Here is a 15,655-nt window from a genome sequence, read left to right on the forward strand (position 1 = left end):
GTACAAAGATGGTTTCCTATTGCTCTATTCACAAGATATCACTTCGTATCGAAAGGATACTGTATAGGCACCTATATAATATTTCTGGAGCACCCACCTTGAGCAGCCTGACCACGTCCGGTGGGAAGGCCGTGAGGGCCGAGCTGGAGACGCGGCGGTACATGCGGTCCACGAAGATGCCGGCGCGGATGGCGTGGGCCACTGAGCGGAACTTGGGCTTCTCGTCGCTCTTGCGCCGGCTGGTGGCCATCTGGCGGGTGAAGGTCGAGGCCAGCCACTCGCGCACCTCCGGCGGCACTGCATCCGGCTGCACCTCCGACAGCTCATCGTCCTCGTCGGCCAGGCGCCTGTTTGAAGGAGATCCGGATGAGGGTGGGGTGGGGTGGAGAAAAGAGTCATCTGTTAGTTGAATTGCACTTGAATGGGTTTTCCGGGTTAATCGGTTACCAAAACAATACTCAGAGTAAATGTACAAAAATGAAACCGAATCTTAAGTTGGTTATCTGCTTTCAAGTTCGACAAGCTATAGCTAAGTTCAACTCAAAATGGAAGCCAAATTTGAAACAAGCAAAACTTAAGAGGAAACCAAGTTTCAGTGTTGATTAAAATTTTGCACGTAAAAAGGAAAGTTTTTCGTGTTTTTTGGGGTAGAAACAAAGTTTAGTTTTCGTATAAAAGTTTAATTAGTGAGCGCAGGAAAATAAGTAGTTTCAGTTGGTTAGAGTAACAATTACAGATGCAGATACGGATACGGATACAGATACATTTGCATGTTATATATTTGCACTAGCTAGTTAACATCTTGAGAAGTTGGGAGGCGTGGTTTTGTGGGGGGAGCAGAGTGGGTGGTGGTGGGGCAAAAGTTTCTACTATGCAAAAAGCTAACAAGAGCATGCTTTGTGTGGCAAGTTGCAAGTGGCATGTGGCATGTGGCTTGTGTTGCGCTTGTGGGCGGCTGTGAGTGTGTGTGTGCGTGTGAGTGTGTATTATGGGCGCGGTCGGTGGCGAGTCAACGGATTTTCTTAATTGCATGCCAAGTATCTGTGCATATCACGTGCAACATCAAAAAACGAGAAAGAGAACGAGAAACGCAACGGCAACCGAACTTCGTGCGAGGTACGGCCAGTTTCACTTGCCACAGTCGCCAACTGGCCCACAAAAGCCAGTCTTCCCAGTCTTCCTAATTGGCTCCGGAATTCGCTCACCCATGCACAGTTGCAAATCCGTAATAATTGGCCCTATCAATGACCCTCTCTTTGCAGTGGGCACCCAATCAATGCATTCCCTTGACAACCAGGACATCCCCCTGCCCGGCATTTGCATGATTGAGCCTCACAGAGTTCTTAAAATTACGTAAGCGGATGAAACACAACCCACATTATTCCCAAAAAGTGTTTCAGTAATGGGAATATGGAAGTATTCAATTATTGTAGGCTGCTATGCCTTTAAAGACGCTTAATACTAATAGTTTATTGAACACAATTTGCCAAGGCAGTACTAGAAATATTGTTGTTGCTTTTTTTTGAAATGGTATTAATATTAGTAACTTAAGTTTCTTGCCAACCAACGTTGTTGTTATAAAGCCAGAATCTTTAGCAACGTTGCCTTTTGGCTAAGAGCTCAAAGTATTGGATGACAACAATGGTGAATATTAAATTCCCATTAAAACTTCAAACGAAATTGACAGTTTTCTTGGAAAATCATTTCATTTTCCTCTCATTACTCGCCATTTTCCTCGTACCCACAATATGAAAGCACTCTAACTGAAATCTCAGCAAAAAAGTGAGGGAAAGAGAAGGGACAAGTGACTTAAGCAAATTAGAGAATGATTCAATTATGGTTAATTATACTAACTTCGGAGCTCATTCAGTGGCCCCCTTCATCACCTCCGCCCCTGCTCGCAAATATTATAAGCTGTCTGTACGCGATTTCTGGCCAAGATTCTCGAGTAGCTCTTGGCTCAGTGGGTTAACACGGTTAGGTGAGCCACGACATGAATTCCTAACTAATGAACGCGGTTGGCTTAAGTGGAACAGGGATTTTAGTAAACCGAATGGCTTTTACGGGGTATTTATTCAATTTATAAACTAATTTAGGAGTCAAGATTTAGTTGGCAGCAAGCAATTTCACTATTTGGTGAAGTGGAGCATCAAAAGTTAATAAAATAATTCCGTTTTTTCATTACTAATATGGATATAGATAGTTCACTTTTTTGTGTCAGATAATTATCTCTTTGAATATAAGAAGATAGTAGATAATGATTCTCACATGATATGATTCTAATATGGATAATTCACTTTTTGAGTCGGAAAATCAGCACTTAAAGGATCACAAGATAGTAGATACTGATTCCACTTAAAGAACCTGCATCCACTGTGTGGCTTTCAGTATAGTGTGCAATACGCTTTCCTTCCTGGTCCAGTAACTCCCCAACGAAGTCCCCAGAAAGGGGCGTCCTTCATCCCGCAAGGACGACGTCCTCGCAGGACACTCGCTATAAAGTGCGGCGACAGTGTGTCATGTGGATATTTATTCTCTGTGCACTTCCTACCAATGTTGCGGTATGCTATTTATTTTGCAGCAAGTGAATCACTGGGCTTTCTTTGTTTCAGACTGTGTTGGTTTTGGGTTTTGCGTTTTGGTTTTTGGTGTGGTTTGCAGTAGAATTACTCCGATTTTAATACCATTCGCTCAGCATGGCATGCTCCACTTCGGACACACAGAACATAGTGGATCTTGTCTTAGAGTTTTTGCAAATTATATGGAAATCCGACTGGCTATGCAAGATCGCACCTTTTCTTCTTCTCCTGCGTCTCCTTGGCGCGATACTGAATGATGAACTGTATCAGCTCGACGGTGATGACGCTTTGTCGGCTGCTTTCACGCCTCAGACGACTCATGGCGCGAACGGCGACGACGACCACGGTGGTAATGACGGTCAGCCGGCTGGAGCGGCTCGCCGATGGCTGCTCGGATACGGATACAGATACAGCTACAGATACAGATACTCCTGTTGGCTCAGGCTCAGATACAACACCCTCCGCGCGGCTCGAGCCTGGTTCGTACATGGAGTTCAGCTGGAGGTTGACTTTGTGGCAATGTCGTGCCCGCTGTTTTGGCACTTGGAAATTAATACATCACTTTCACGGGGGGGGGTTTTTTTTGGGTGCTCTGCTCTATTGGGGCGACAATTTCACTGCCACTTCACTCTCGTAATTAGCTGGCAACACAAAATGCGCTTTTAATGACGGCGGAATAGCAAATATTTGTGCAGCACTTTTTTCGGGAATTCTTCTTTCTTGTTATTCTTTCTTGTCGCCGCTCGTTGTTCGTTGCCCGACTTTTGTGTACTTGGCCCGTCGCGAGTTAAATTTAAACTGAATGGCGGCGAGCTGGGAGCGAAAAAAATTTACCCGCAAGCGGTTAGCGAAATTTTGCCACAAGAAGCCGCCATTCCCCGGGAGCTCCAGCTCCAGCTCCAGTTGCGTGATACTGGAAGTCCGCCGAGTCCTGGCCCAGCAGGATTGCGTGTGCACAGGCCGGCACACGCCAACTGCAGGACGAGGAAAAAAACTGGAGCCGACCTCCAGTTTGAGGCCGGGAGAAAATGGAAAACTTGGAGAAAACTGTGCTAGCTGGCCCATATCAATTATGTCAGCGCTAAGACATCGCCGAGTCATGCCAAGCCCACCAGCGCACTATTATGTACCAAAGGCCAGGCACTGAGCGAATGATCTGCTATTATATGGAATATTGACCACTAAATATTGTCTTTAGAGATGCAAGAAAAATATGGAGGGAGCTACTAAATAATTCAAACTTTGTAGGTGAATTTTCTAGAACATAATAAGGATACTGCACCAACTTAAATCTACATTATTGTTACCACAAACTCACCCTGCAAATACAAATAGCATAGTTCTCATCAGAACTGAAACTAAAATCTGAGAGCTGGCAGCTTCGATTTGCCTATTTTCCAACCTTTTTCTCAATATTTCTACCCAGTTTGTGAGAGTCTTTTAATGGCTTCAATACCATTTAATTGCGTGCCCCTTTGTCCTGGCAGCGTACTGCCAAGCTGGATCTAGTCCACTCGCATACACTTTTACCATTTGCCACAAAACAATTACACAAAATGCCAAGAGGCATCCGCGAAACAATAGCAACAAAGTATCCTGAGGAAGAGCGACTCTGGCCGTAATAACCAGCAGAAGTAGTGGGAATAAGCGGAGCCTGATAAACACGACAACGTCACGAATTCATTTAGCCAGAATTCGGAGCAGCCAGCCAAAGTATCTGTGGCTGAAAGAAACTTCTGTTTTTCGGGGCCTTGTTTAATGACTTTCCACCCACCTCCACTCCCCCCGGCTGGCCATGCGATTTTTATGGACTAGGAATGGTTGTGAAGGCAGTTTGGAGGAAGGTAGTCATAAAACGAGTGCCAAGAAGCCACCAATTTCGACCGAGTTCTTTTGCCAATTGCATTCACCATTCGTGAGCACTCGACTTATTTTCTTTTGATTCAATTTTCATTTGCCGAGCGTGCAGCAAATTGCGTGCTGCGGCGTTTGCTAAAATAAATTGCATCGGTTATTGGCACATTTGCATGATTTCTCCATGAGCATTCACTCGACTTCCTCCTCCGCTTCCCTGGATTCCCTCGATTCCTTTGCGATATGCAGTTGGCCAGCACGCGAGCTTTAAGCTGGGCAAAATGGCTTGAAGTGTGCAACAGGTTGCAGCTGGATTGGAACGAGTGCCACTCTACAAAGCGGTGCATATTCTTAGATCTATATCAGCCAGTTGAATTTCAAATATTTTCATAATAAACGAGTTCTTCCTGGTCACTTATAAACCTATCCTAGTTTCCTGCTTACCTCTACAAAATGGGCAGCCTAAACTTTCATCTTCAAACTGTATGGAAATGGTTCCTTAATGTTTTGTGGACTTTAGTTTGGGTCATTTGCCGAAGGAAGCTGGGCCCATAAAGGGGCAATGATAATGCGTTTGCCTGGAAGCCCGGCTTTTGCCGCCCAGCCACCCACTTTGCCCGGGAAACATGCTACTTAATAGTTATGCGTGCAATTTCCTGTGTGAGTACTTGTGCCCCAAGCGCTTTGTCCTTGCTCACAGGATGTTTTTGTGGGCCATTCCTGGTTGTCATCGCCATCGGAGGCACACGGGAAATTGCTGGCAAATTGACAGCTTTGTTTTGTGCCAATGATTTTGCGTTGACGGCGGCTTTTTGAAAACTCACCCACCAAATCGGCTCACATGTCCCAAAGCCCTGGGCCCCACAAGCGGAATCCAAGCCCACTCCCCAATATTTATGGAATGGGCGGAGATTGCACAAGGACGTACGTGTAACATAATACAAAAGCCAGGGGATAACTCGGCGAGGGGTGCTTGAATAGTTCCCACAAGCTAAGTAGTAATATCTTAATGCTGAAAGAGTTTCAGGGTTTATCTCTTCATTCTAAAATCTTTTTTAAACATTTTTCTTGTAATATATAAAATACTTCCCAGGATTAATTAGTGCCAAATAAATATGTATACCACCGTTAATCTGATGACTCTTGATAGTTGCATAAATAATTAATTTTTTTTTTAATTTTTCAAAAGTTTACCCAACTGTTTTCAATTAAATTTACAAGATTTACAGCCAAAGTTCTAGCAGTGGAATATCTATAAGGTGCCATTCTTAAAAGGTTATATATTGAATATCTTGAAATTAAAATTTACTTCCGAAACAATTCAATAGCGACCCTCGCAGCTGGAAGTACGCCCACGGCTTTGAGCGATTAAAGTGCGTATTCGCTTTGTGTTACCAGAAAGGCGGAAGACAGGACGTCGCAGAGCAGGACCTAATGGCTGGACAGCAGAAAGGACTCCAAGGTCCTTTCACTTGATGCGACTATTTAGGATATTTGGATACATTTCCCCCCCTCCCCTTCTCAGACGACCCCATTCCATGCGGCACCTTCGAGCTGCCGATGTGGCAGAAATTGGCAGTTAACATCATTTGTTATTGATTTTCGCATTGGATAGTTGCTGGATAGTAGTATCAGCTGTGCCACGGCACTCGTCCTGCGATTGTCCTGCGTCCTGTGGGGTTATTCCCTTCTTTTTCTGGGTCACTTCCATTGTACTCGCCGAAAGATGATTGATGATAGGGTGTAAATTCATACGTATATACGATACTCTATTGTAACCTTCAACTTGGGCAGCGTGGTTGGGGTTTCGGGGTCTGTTGACCCAATTTCTAAGCGGTCGATGGGGGAGCTCGCTTCTGACTCATTTGAATATTATTCGCAATTTTAATTGGACCCTGCTGCTGATGTACTGGTACGTACCTACTATATGCTATATACGCAGACCGCTTAATTATAATGCACATACATCACTTAATCGCACCTGACAACCAGAGTTAATGACTATTAATGGTACAGTTCCAATTACTTGCTTGCCACGCCCTCTCGCCGCTGCCGCCTCTTCTGCGGCATGATTGCAGATTGGTTGCCTTTAATTGTGATTTATTGGATGTATTGAATAATTGCTATTTATTTTCGCTGACTGACAGCCCTTCTTCACATATTTTCCACTATTTTGTCCGTTCAGCGCGTTGTGTGTGCGCCAAGTCCGAAAACGAAAACTAAAATACATTCAATTTTTTTTACCACCTTATCGGCATGAATGAAGCCGCAAAATGGCATTTAATTTGTGAATTTTTAAACAATAGATATCTGGGCCGTTGATTACGGCACTCACATGCGCAGTTCTATATCTATATCTATCTGCCTTTGAAATTTTCTTTACAGAGTTGGTGATTCCTGCAGTTCCCAGTAAAGGCTTTTTCGAAGTTTTATTATTATTTGTTTTTATCATAATTAAACAATGCCAAAATTGCGTCAGCGACAGCGGCGATGATAAGATACTTTGGATATCGTCGGTTTTATGGGTCTTCAGTGTGGGCAGATATGCTAATCGAATGGGGAACTTATAAATTGGGGAGTAATAAACTTAGATTGTTGTTATAACTGGGTGTCTCTCCACTTAGTTTGCGATATTTAGAAAGGATATTTCTGTATTTCATTATAGAGAACCCCTTATTTAATACCCTTCAAAGTGTGTTACACTAATATTACTTTGCACTGATATACTTTTGTTTCATGAGGCATATTTTGCAGCTCTTCAAATATATTCTATCAACTTTAATACCTTTAACAAGAGAGAACGCTATAGTCGAGTTCCCCGACTATCTGATACCCGTTACTCAGCTAGTGAAAGTGCGAAGGAGTCTTCAGCACTGACAGTTTTTGGCGGTTTGTGGGCGCTAGAGTGGGTGCAAAAGTTTTTGGCAAATCGATAGAATTAGAAGACTAATACAAAATGAAAAATATCAAACATTTTCAAAAGTGTGGCGTAGCAGCTTTGGCGTTGTGGCGCTAGAGTGGCGTGGCAAAAGTTTTTGGCAATCGATAGAAATTAGAAGACTAATACAAAATGAAAAATATCAAACATTTTTCAAAGTGTGGGCGTGGCAGTTTGCGCGGTTTGTGGCGTTAGAGTGGGCGTGCAACATGAATCGATAAACTTGCGCTGCGTCTATGTTCAGAGTCAGTATGCTTAATCTCAACTTTCTACCTTTTGTAGTTGCTGAGATCTCGACGTTCATACGACAGACAGACGGACAGACGGACAGACGGACGGACAGACGGACGACAGACGGACGGACAGACGGACATGGCCAGATCGACTCGGCTATTGATCCTGATCAAGAATATATACTTTATATGGTCGGAAACGCTTCCTTCTGCCTGTTACATACTTTTCAACGAATCTAGTATACCCTTTTACTCTACGAGTAACGGGTATAAAAATGCCCCTGATTACAAGTATATTCCCCTGAGGTTTTTTATTCCCCTCCGGCTTTTCAGCTTCGTAGATTAAAGTAATTTTCGGGCTTTTGGAAATTCTTAGTCGGCTGCCTTTTGACGATTTGTCTTCATAAATCGAAAGTGGGCGTACGCAACGCCCCCCTTTTAAGAGCTTAGAACCTAATTCCGGGATTTTCTCGGCCTGATTCCGTGGGCTTTTAGTGGAAACAGTTTCCACACCCCCAACTCCCCCAACTGGCCCAACTGGCTGACTTGTGAGCTTTGCCAGAAACTGACACGCTTAACTAATTTCGGTGTCGACGGCACATGTAAACCGAATTAAAGTGACAGCCTCCTCCAAGGAGGAGGACGCACCTCCTCCCCATTCCAGTGGCTCCTTCTTGCCGGCGGCGCGGCTCTTGGCTTGATTAATTTTTGGACCGACAAGTGGCAGACGCAGATCATCATCGTTGTGGGATTGGGATTTGGATTCAGATTCAGATTCGGATTCGCATTCGGAGTTGTGGTGACGCGGTGCAGGGTGCGGGTAATTGCGTATTTTGCGAGTGAGCACACAAAAAGACTGCAGAAGCAAATACACAAATGTACTCAAAAAAAAAGAGCCTCTTATGTATGTAGATTTCGAGGTATGTATGTTTTTTAAGACTAGAAATTCATTAATATTCTCTTTTTTGAAAGAATTTTAAAAAAGCGCACTTTACAAATTGTTCTATAACATAATGTTCAGACTTTATAGTGACATAAGAAGTTACCCCTACGATTTCAACCCTTTTTTTGTGCTAAGCATAACTTATTTCTTTAATTTCGTTGATATTTTCGTTGCTATAGCTATGATACATTTAAGTGCGATTTTTTCGAGTGCAACAACATGAGACAGACAGCGTGGAACATCAAGGAACATGGAGGAACATGGAGGAGCATGATGGGAGGACAAACCGCAGGCGGATGATGCGTCGCTTGGTGGAGTGGTCGTAGTCGTTCTCGTGGATGTGACTGTGGCGACGGGCGTAGCTGAGGACGTGTGTGGAGCTGGTGGCCGAGGAGCGTGCCGAGATGCATCTGGACAGACAGACAAACAAGTACGGATGACAAACATAATGCAGCGCGCAGGAGGAGCCCCACTTGGCTTTTCAATTTAATTTATGGCCCGAAAGAAGGAAACTAGAACAATGGCTGCGGATTGGCTTAGCTCGACTTTGCGTGTCAAGGCTAAAGCCTCGACGAGTTCTGGGAATCATCGCCCAACTTCGACAGCTTAATGCCGATGCCAAGTCGTTCCGAGTCAACTCCAGCTAATTACTCACAACCACCAAGTGGAGTGGAACCTCCACTACCCCGACCCGGTTCGCAGATCCAAGGAGAGCGGACAGCGGGCGGCGGACGCAGACGATGCCAAATCCAATCAGCCAAGAACGATGTGAGCCAAAATATATACATATATGTTAACCATACTCAGAACTTTGGGATACCCTAGCCTGAACATGCTACTGCTTAAATATTAGGAAAATAAGGATTCCAGCAAAACTGCTTTGAATTTTGGTTCATACTCTCAAAAATGCATACGTTTCCATCATGGTAAAGCACAATAGTTGAGAAAGGCCAATGAAACCGCAGGAAAAATATGGGAAAGCGAGCTATATATGTACATGTTTGCACAGCAAATGAAAAATGCGGCTGAACCTCCATCATAAATTCCGCTTCATGTTTATGTTGCAGAAGTAGTGTTCCATTTGGGAGCCCCATCAACATTCCCATCGTAATGAAACAAGCTATTTTCATAAGCTTCCATTAGATACACCCAAAAACAAAAAGAGCCATGATGGAAATGGCCTGCACTTTCATCAGACGAGAGCGTTCAATAAAAATTCAGCTAGGGTATGGCAAATCATTGTGGGACTCCTCCGCTCGCTTAATCAGCCTGCTGGGAGCTGTTATGCCTGGCTGGGATCGCTGTCCGCCGCCTGGCTACCCACTCATCCCGATTCGCATTCTCGTATCTCGCAGTTTCAATTTCGTCGCGCTTAAACCACACATTTTAACCCGCGCAACGGCAGCAGATTGGAGCTGGATGGCAGTGCAGCAATGCATATAAATGACGTAGCAATTGGAAGCCATTTGTTTTGCGGCGCTTTGCTTTGTTTCACAATTAGAATTGCCAACTGGGGACACGCAGCCAGCTTGAAGGCGTTTACATAGCTTAAAGAGCAGCAGCATGGATTGTATTTAAGCAGAAGTATTTATCTTTAATGTGAGGTATGTAGCATATGAAAGTGTACTGTCTTTACTTCATTGGCAATAAATAAAGGAATCAGTAAATTGAATTAACAACTGTTCATTATTACATCTTGAAACCTCGCCCAATTATTAATTGGATTTATTAGATATAATTTGAGGCAGTAAGCACTGTAATGCTATCTTAAGGCTAACCAACTAGGAACTAAATGAGGGAAATGTTGTAAGTTTTGGCCACGTGAGTTTTGGTTTGTGGTTGCGCCCGGATGCGCCATCAGATGGAAGTCGTTTGCCTGCGGTTCCATCGCCACACGGTGGCGTCATCGCACACGTAGACCAGCACGCTGGCATCCCGGGAGAAGGCGATCTGCCGCACCGTGGCCACGCTGCGCGAGTTGTGCAGGGTGGTCATGTGGGCGCCCTCCGGATCGCTGGGATCCAGCTCCCACACATACACCTTGCCCTGCTGGTTGCCCAGGGCGATCACCTTCTGCCACGGGTTGAAGCCGAACCTCACGAACCAGATCTCGCATTCGTCGTACTCGAATTCCGCGATAATCGTGCAGGAGGAGTCGCTCGGCTTCACCTGCTCGAAGCTCTGATGCAGTTGTCCCGGCTTCCAGCAGACAATGGCATTTTCGCAGGACTTGGAGAGCACAAAGTTGCCAAACCACTGCACACAGTCCACGTAGTTCCTGTGTATATCCCGCGTGGAAAAGTCGGGGAAATGCTTGGTCACCGTGGGGAAAGGCAGGGTGGACTTCTCCTGGCTGAAAGTATTCGACAGCTCGATCTTGTGATGGAATTCGGGCGTATTCAGACACCACAGTTTCAGCGAGTGATCCATGCCGCTCGACACAATGCGATCTCCACGCATATTGAAGTCTATGGATAGCACCTCGTCGCGATGTCCCTCCACTCCGCCCAAGATGGCAATGCACACGTGACTCTGGATGTTCCACAATCTAATCGCGTGATCCTTGCTGCCCGACAGCAAAAGCTGCAGCTTGTGCGGATGGAACTTCAGCTCGTTAATGGCCTGTCCATGGCCGATGTAGTTGCCCACCGCCTCGTTCTGCTCGACGTCAATGACCCTGATGACTCCGCGGTATCCAGCCGCGGCCAAGAGCGGCGAGGAGGTCTTTAGGTCGTACGACCAGGCGCAGGTGTAAAATACCTCATCGGGCTGTGAAGTGAATTCAAGTTTGGTTGATATATTTCGAGAGTGTGAAACTATATTCGTACCCATATTGTCAGTTATTCTTGGCTAAACTAACAAAATCAGCTTTAACTCAATACATTGCTGCCTAAGAATTTTTTTTCTAAGAATATTTTTTAGTATTTAGAAGTGGCGTAAATGGAATTTAAAACAGCTAATTCATGGAAAATACATGCGCTACTTACAGCTTTAGTGCCTCTGAATAAGACTTCTAATCAAATTCTAACTGGAAGTGCTAGTTTCTGATATTGCGAAAGCAAATTGCATATAAATAGCTCGTAAGAGTGGGTGAGTACCTAGCGAAATGACCATTAAATGGTAAACAAATAACAAAAGCGATGCCCTATTTCAAACGTTGACTAGGCTAAGCCACATGTTTTCTTCAGCTAAGAATCCGATGTTCAACATAAGATGCCCTAACTTTAGCCAACTGATCAATAGGGTCTGGAAGATAGTTCTGTCTCCTGGCGACTCACATCCGGATCTGCGTAGCAGTGGAGCAGCTGCATCCCGCCCTGTCGCGGGCACTCGTAGACGGTCACCCGGTTGCTGCCCGCCGTGGCAAAGACCTGGGGCTCATCCTTGCCCAGCAGCGTGTTGAAGGCGACGCCGAAGATGTTGGCTCCGTGGTTCTCTTTCACGTGTGTGCTTCGGGGTGATTGATTGGAGGTGGAATCGGTTCAGAATCAGTTGCCAGCGCAGTAATTGGGTTTCTTACTCGTATTTGTAGGCGGCGCGGCTCTTTGGCTTCGATTTGGTGCTCCGGCGGCCGCGGCGCTTGCTCCGCGTGCTGGACGACGGGGACTTGCTGCGCGAGGTGGTGCTGTTGGTGGTGTAGCTGGCCGACTCATCCTGCAGCCGGCACAAGGCCCAAAAGATCCATTAATTCTCGGTGCGCACAACCATTTGTCATTCGCTACTCACGCCACATGATTCCTCCGACTCGTCGGGCTCGTTGCCGTTTTTTACTTTATCACTGCTCATTGCGAACGCGCGGCACGTTTACACGCTTAAATGTACCCCAATTAGGCCCCGACTTCAATAAACTATTCGATAATGCTGCTTTAAATGTTTAAATAGCGAGGCGAGCAAGAAATGTTTTTTTTTGGCGGCAATAGTGTGACCCCAGTCACGGATCGCGCAAAATGCCAAGGCATTGCAGGCAGTACGGTCTTACCATTGCGTAGCGTGGCCACCTGGTCACGATCAGTTGGCCAGTGTTGGCAAACGGTAATCGGTATTTTATACACAGTTAGGCGGGAAAGTTAGAAAGTTCAAAAACGACAAAACACATGCGCAAGCTAGTTCTTTAATAAAGAAAACAAACAAATGTAGGACAGTTTACATGCCATGGATTCATGTGCGGTATTCAAACTTTGTACACGTATTCACAAAATTACACTGGTCGACAGAACTAGGAGAAATGCTGCTTGCGAGTGATGCAAGAAGTGGAAGTTGTAGTTTTTCAGAAATCGGTTCATTTATATTAATGGACAACCAGAAAAGTCTATGTAAAATATTTAAAGAGGCTGTTTTAATTTTATTTAACATATATTACTATTAACTTTCACATCTTCCAGTTCTTACGCCTTCAAAAGCTTACTACGTCGATTGGAAATATTTAAGAATATCTCGGAGTATTTAATTGTTTTTGTCAAATCGCGACAACGAAACATTTACAATCACGCAGGGCGCGGGTGGGAAACGAAACAAGTGTCCTTCTTTTTTTTTTTGATTAGTCTAGGATAATATATGTAGTTATTTACAACAGAAGCGAGCAAAAGATTTGGGGAAGGGGACAGAGGCTAGACAGAAGATTACAGCAGTGGAAATCGCAGACAGAGGTCAGCAGACAGATAGATTGGATAGAGGAGAGATAGAGATTTAGAGAGATAGAGAGACAGAGTTCATAGAGTTATGTGTGTATATATAGAAAGTAGTTCATTCTGGAGCTGTGTGGTTGTTGTTGTTGGCTTGTTAACGCAAACGTGAAACGATAAAGGCAAACCGAACGAACTGAAGAGGCGTAACGGATAACGTTAGTCTAGCTTAGAAATCAAATTGCAAGTACGTTTTGTTCGTCGACATGGACCTGGCCCAGGTGGGTGTCCTTAGGCGCCGTTGCCGGTGCACCGCCGCTGGGTTACTGCAACTGCCACTGCTGCCGGCACTTCCCACCTGACTCTCGGCCGCCTTGGCACTTGGCTCTGTGGTTGCGCTGGTGGAGCTGCTGGATGTGGAGGTGGTGGCGGTGGTGGTGGTGGTCGGTGGTGCAGGTCCCTTGTCGCCGGGGTCCTTCGAAGGACTCTCCTCCATCACCGATTCCCTCACGGTTTCCAGGGCGGGTTGAAGCTTAGGGGCAGGTGGTGCGATGGTTTCGCTCGTGGATGCGGATGGTGGTGGGCCCGTTGGGCCACTGTGGGTCTGCGGGGCCTGGGAAACGCCCTTGGTGCGACTCTCTATGCTGTCCTGGTTGTCGGCTCCATCTGCACCTCCACCTCCAGCGGCATCTGCACCTGCACCTGCTCCTGCTCCCCCAGGCGTCGCCTCCTGCAGGCTGCAACTGCTGTTCGAGTTGTTGTTGTCCTGCTGCTGGTCATCTCGTCCGTGGCTGTGGCGATTGCAGCTCAGGTTCTTGCAGTTCCCATTGCAGCCCCCTCTGCAGAATTAGTGGCCATTGGACATTGAACATTGGACATTGGGCGCCAGTTTCGAGTGCCAAGGCAGGCGGTCAAGTTTTTCGGCGCCCAGCAGTTGGCAGTGAGTAACAGCGAACCGGTGCGAATGGGCAATTTTTGGGTTACGAGACACCACGTTGATTTGATGTTGCATGGCATTCGGATTGTTCGTGTGTTTTGTGTACAAGTTTTCGTGTATTTTTATTTTTTTTAGGTAAATAGTTTGGGCAATAGAAAGAAAGAATATATAAATAGAACATCAGTTGAGAGATTGTGATAAAGCTTTTGGGTTTTTCGGTTTAGTAGGGGCACAGAATTGGACTTTTCCCACGAAGATTGCCTCACTATAAGCAAAGTCGCCCTGCATTTATACAAAAATTGTAAAAATAAACAATATAAAAATGCAGGCTTATAACTGTTTGCCTACTACAGAAATACAGATCAAAAATTCCATTTCCTTTTTTTAGGGCAAGTTTTAAAAATGCATCAGCTGCGAGTTAAAACAAAATGTAGACCAAGTGGTAATCGTAGTTAACTCCGTAACTCTGTGAGTTGTTTCAAGAAAAAGAAAAGCATTAAAATAAATTGGAAAACGACTTCAACTCAACCTCACTTGGCCATGTAAATCGAAGAATCGTGTCATGTGTGGGGCTCGGTAGGTGGAAAAATGTTTATTAATTCATGTTCCCGGCACCTGAACACAATGGATGCCGCATACTCCATACATATGCAGATGACATTCGGGAGTGGTTTGGGGCAGGGGAAAGGGGGGATTTAATTGAAAGTGTGGTAAATAATAAAAATGCACTGATGCATTGGGCTCGTATTTGCGGAGTGTTCACTTCTGCGGCTGGGAAGCGAACCAAAATCGGGTTGTAAAATGCATTGCTTACCGGAATACGATTTTAGCATTTTCAAAATCAATAAAAATTCCTCGTTTTCTGGCATGCCAAAAGGGATTAGGCTCAGTATTCAAGCTAACAATATGCTTTATTGCTAGCTGGAACGCAGAGTCCTGGAAATATCCTCATAAATATGGTTTCAATTTTAGTCCTTCAAAAATATTCTAGTTGAGGTTGTATGTCGAATTCAAAGGCGAAGTTATAGCAGAAGAGAAGAGAACGGATTGAGTTCAGTAGAAGCACACAGAGAATTCCATCTGGCGAACTGAGTAGACGTAATGCAATACACCGAAAGAAATGGCGAGCACATAAGTAAGACACCGAGAATTGAGTTAGAGACAGATCTTCAATAAAATACGGTGCTGCGATTCGTTAGGGGCGGTGGCGGTGGCGGTGTCGGTGTTTTGGGGTCTTAACCTTAGCTTAGTAACTCTCAAGATCCGAAGAATACAGTACAGTACAGTTCAGTTACACAGTATGCATTACGTAAGGCTAGGCTATGGCTAAGAAATACTCGATCTCTGCAAACGTTCTATGACAATGAGTTCGATGAGTTATAGAGGACAGTATAGATACGATTGATGGGGATGATGATGAGTCTAGAGTTCCTTTTTTACTGATAGAGCAAGGCAAAGAAATGGATCTCGATAATCGAAATACACGAACTGAAGAGAGAGCACTACAAAGAATGAGGATAGAAAAAGTCGTTAACAGAGTTAGAAAGAA

General features: G+C 45.0%; 2 protein-coding genes across 8 annotated transcripts in view; both read right to left on the minus strand.

Moving 5' to 3' along the window:
* Positions 1 to 15,655, minus strand: part of LOC122611857 (calcium/calmodulin-dependent 3',5'-cyclic nucleotide phosphodiesterase 1) — an 87,594-nt gene that overhangs the window by 4,508 nt on the left and 67,431 nt on the right. For 4 of the 7 annotated variants that reach the window (XM_043785215.1, XM_043785214.1, XM_043785211.1 and 1 more), the window contains 2 exons: positions 13,421 to 14,008; positions 98 to 347 (listed from right to left, as the gene is read on the minus strand). In XM_043785215.1, coding sequence (XP_043641150.1) covers positions 98 to 347; positions 13,421 to 14,008 — 838 coding nt within the window. The remainder of the gene's footprint in view (positions 1 to 97; positions 348 to 13,420; positions 14,009 to 15,655) is intronic. The other 3 variants (XM_043785218.1, XM_043785216.1, XM_043785217.1) reach the window with 1 other exon arrangement.
* LOC122611860 (polycomb protein esc) lies at positions 10,230 to 12,507 on the minus strand. Its single transcript, XM_043785224.1, has 4 exons — positions 12,274 to 12,507; positions 12,068 to 12,201; positions 11,826 to 11,997; positions 10,230 to 11,316 (listed from the first exon to the last, which is right to left on the minus strand). Exons 1-4 carry the CDS (start codon positions 12,331 to 12,333, stop codon positions 10,405 to 10,407), a joined length of 1,278 nt encoding a protein of 425 aa, XP_043641159.1. The 5' UTR covers positions 12,334 to 12,507; the 3' UTR covers positions 10,230 to 10,404.

Source organism: Drosophila teissieri, chromosome 2L (assembly GCF_016746235.2).
Source record: "Drosophila teissieri strain GT53w chromosome 2L, Prin_Dtei_1.1, whole genome shotgun sequence".
NCBI classification, from domain to species: Eukaryota; Metazoa; Arthropoda; class Insecta; order Diptera; family Drosophilidae; genus Drosophila; species Drosophila teissieri.

Bases quoted from the DNA above. Each gene is read 5' to 3' on its own strand.
- LOC122611860 (XM_043785224.1), bottom strand. From the start codon at position 12,333: ATGAGCAGTGATAAAGTAAAAAACGGCAACGAGCCCGACGAGTCGGAG. The intron at 11,998-12,067 runs GTAAGAAACCCA...ATCACCCCGAAG, and splicing joins CGCGCCGCCTACAAATACGA to CACACACGTGAAAGAGAACC. The intron at 11,317-11,825 runs GTGAGTCGCCAG...TTCACTTCACAG, and splicing joins ACTGCTACGCAGATCCGGAT to CCCGATGAGGTATTTTACAC.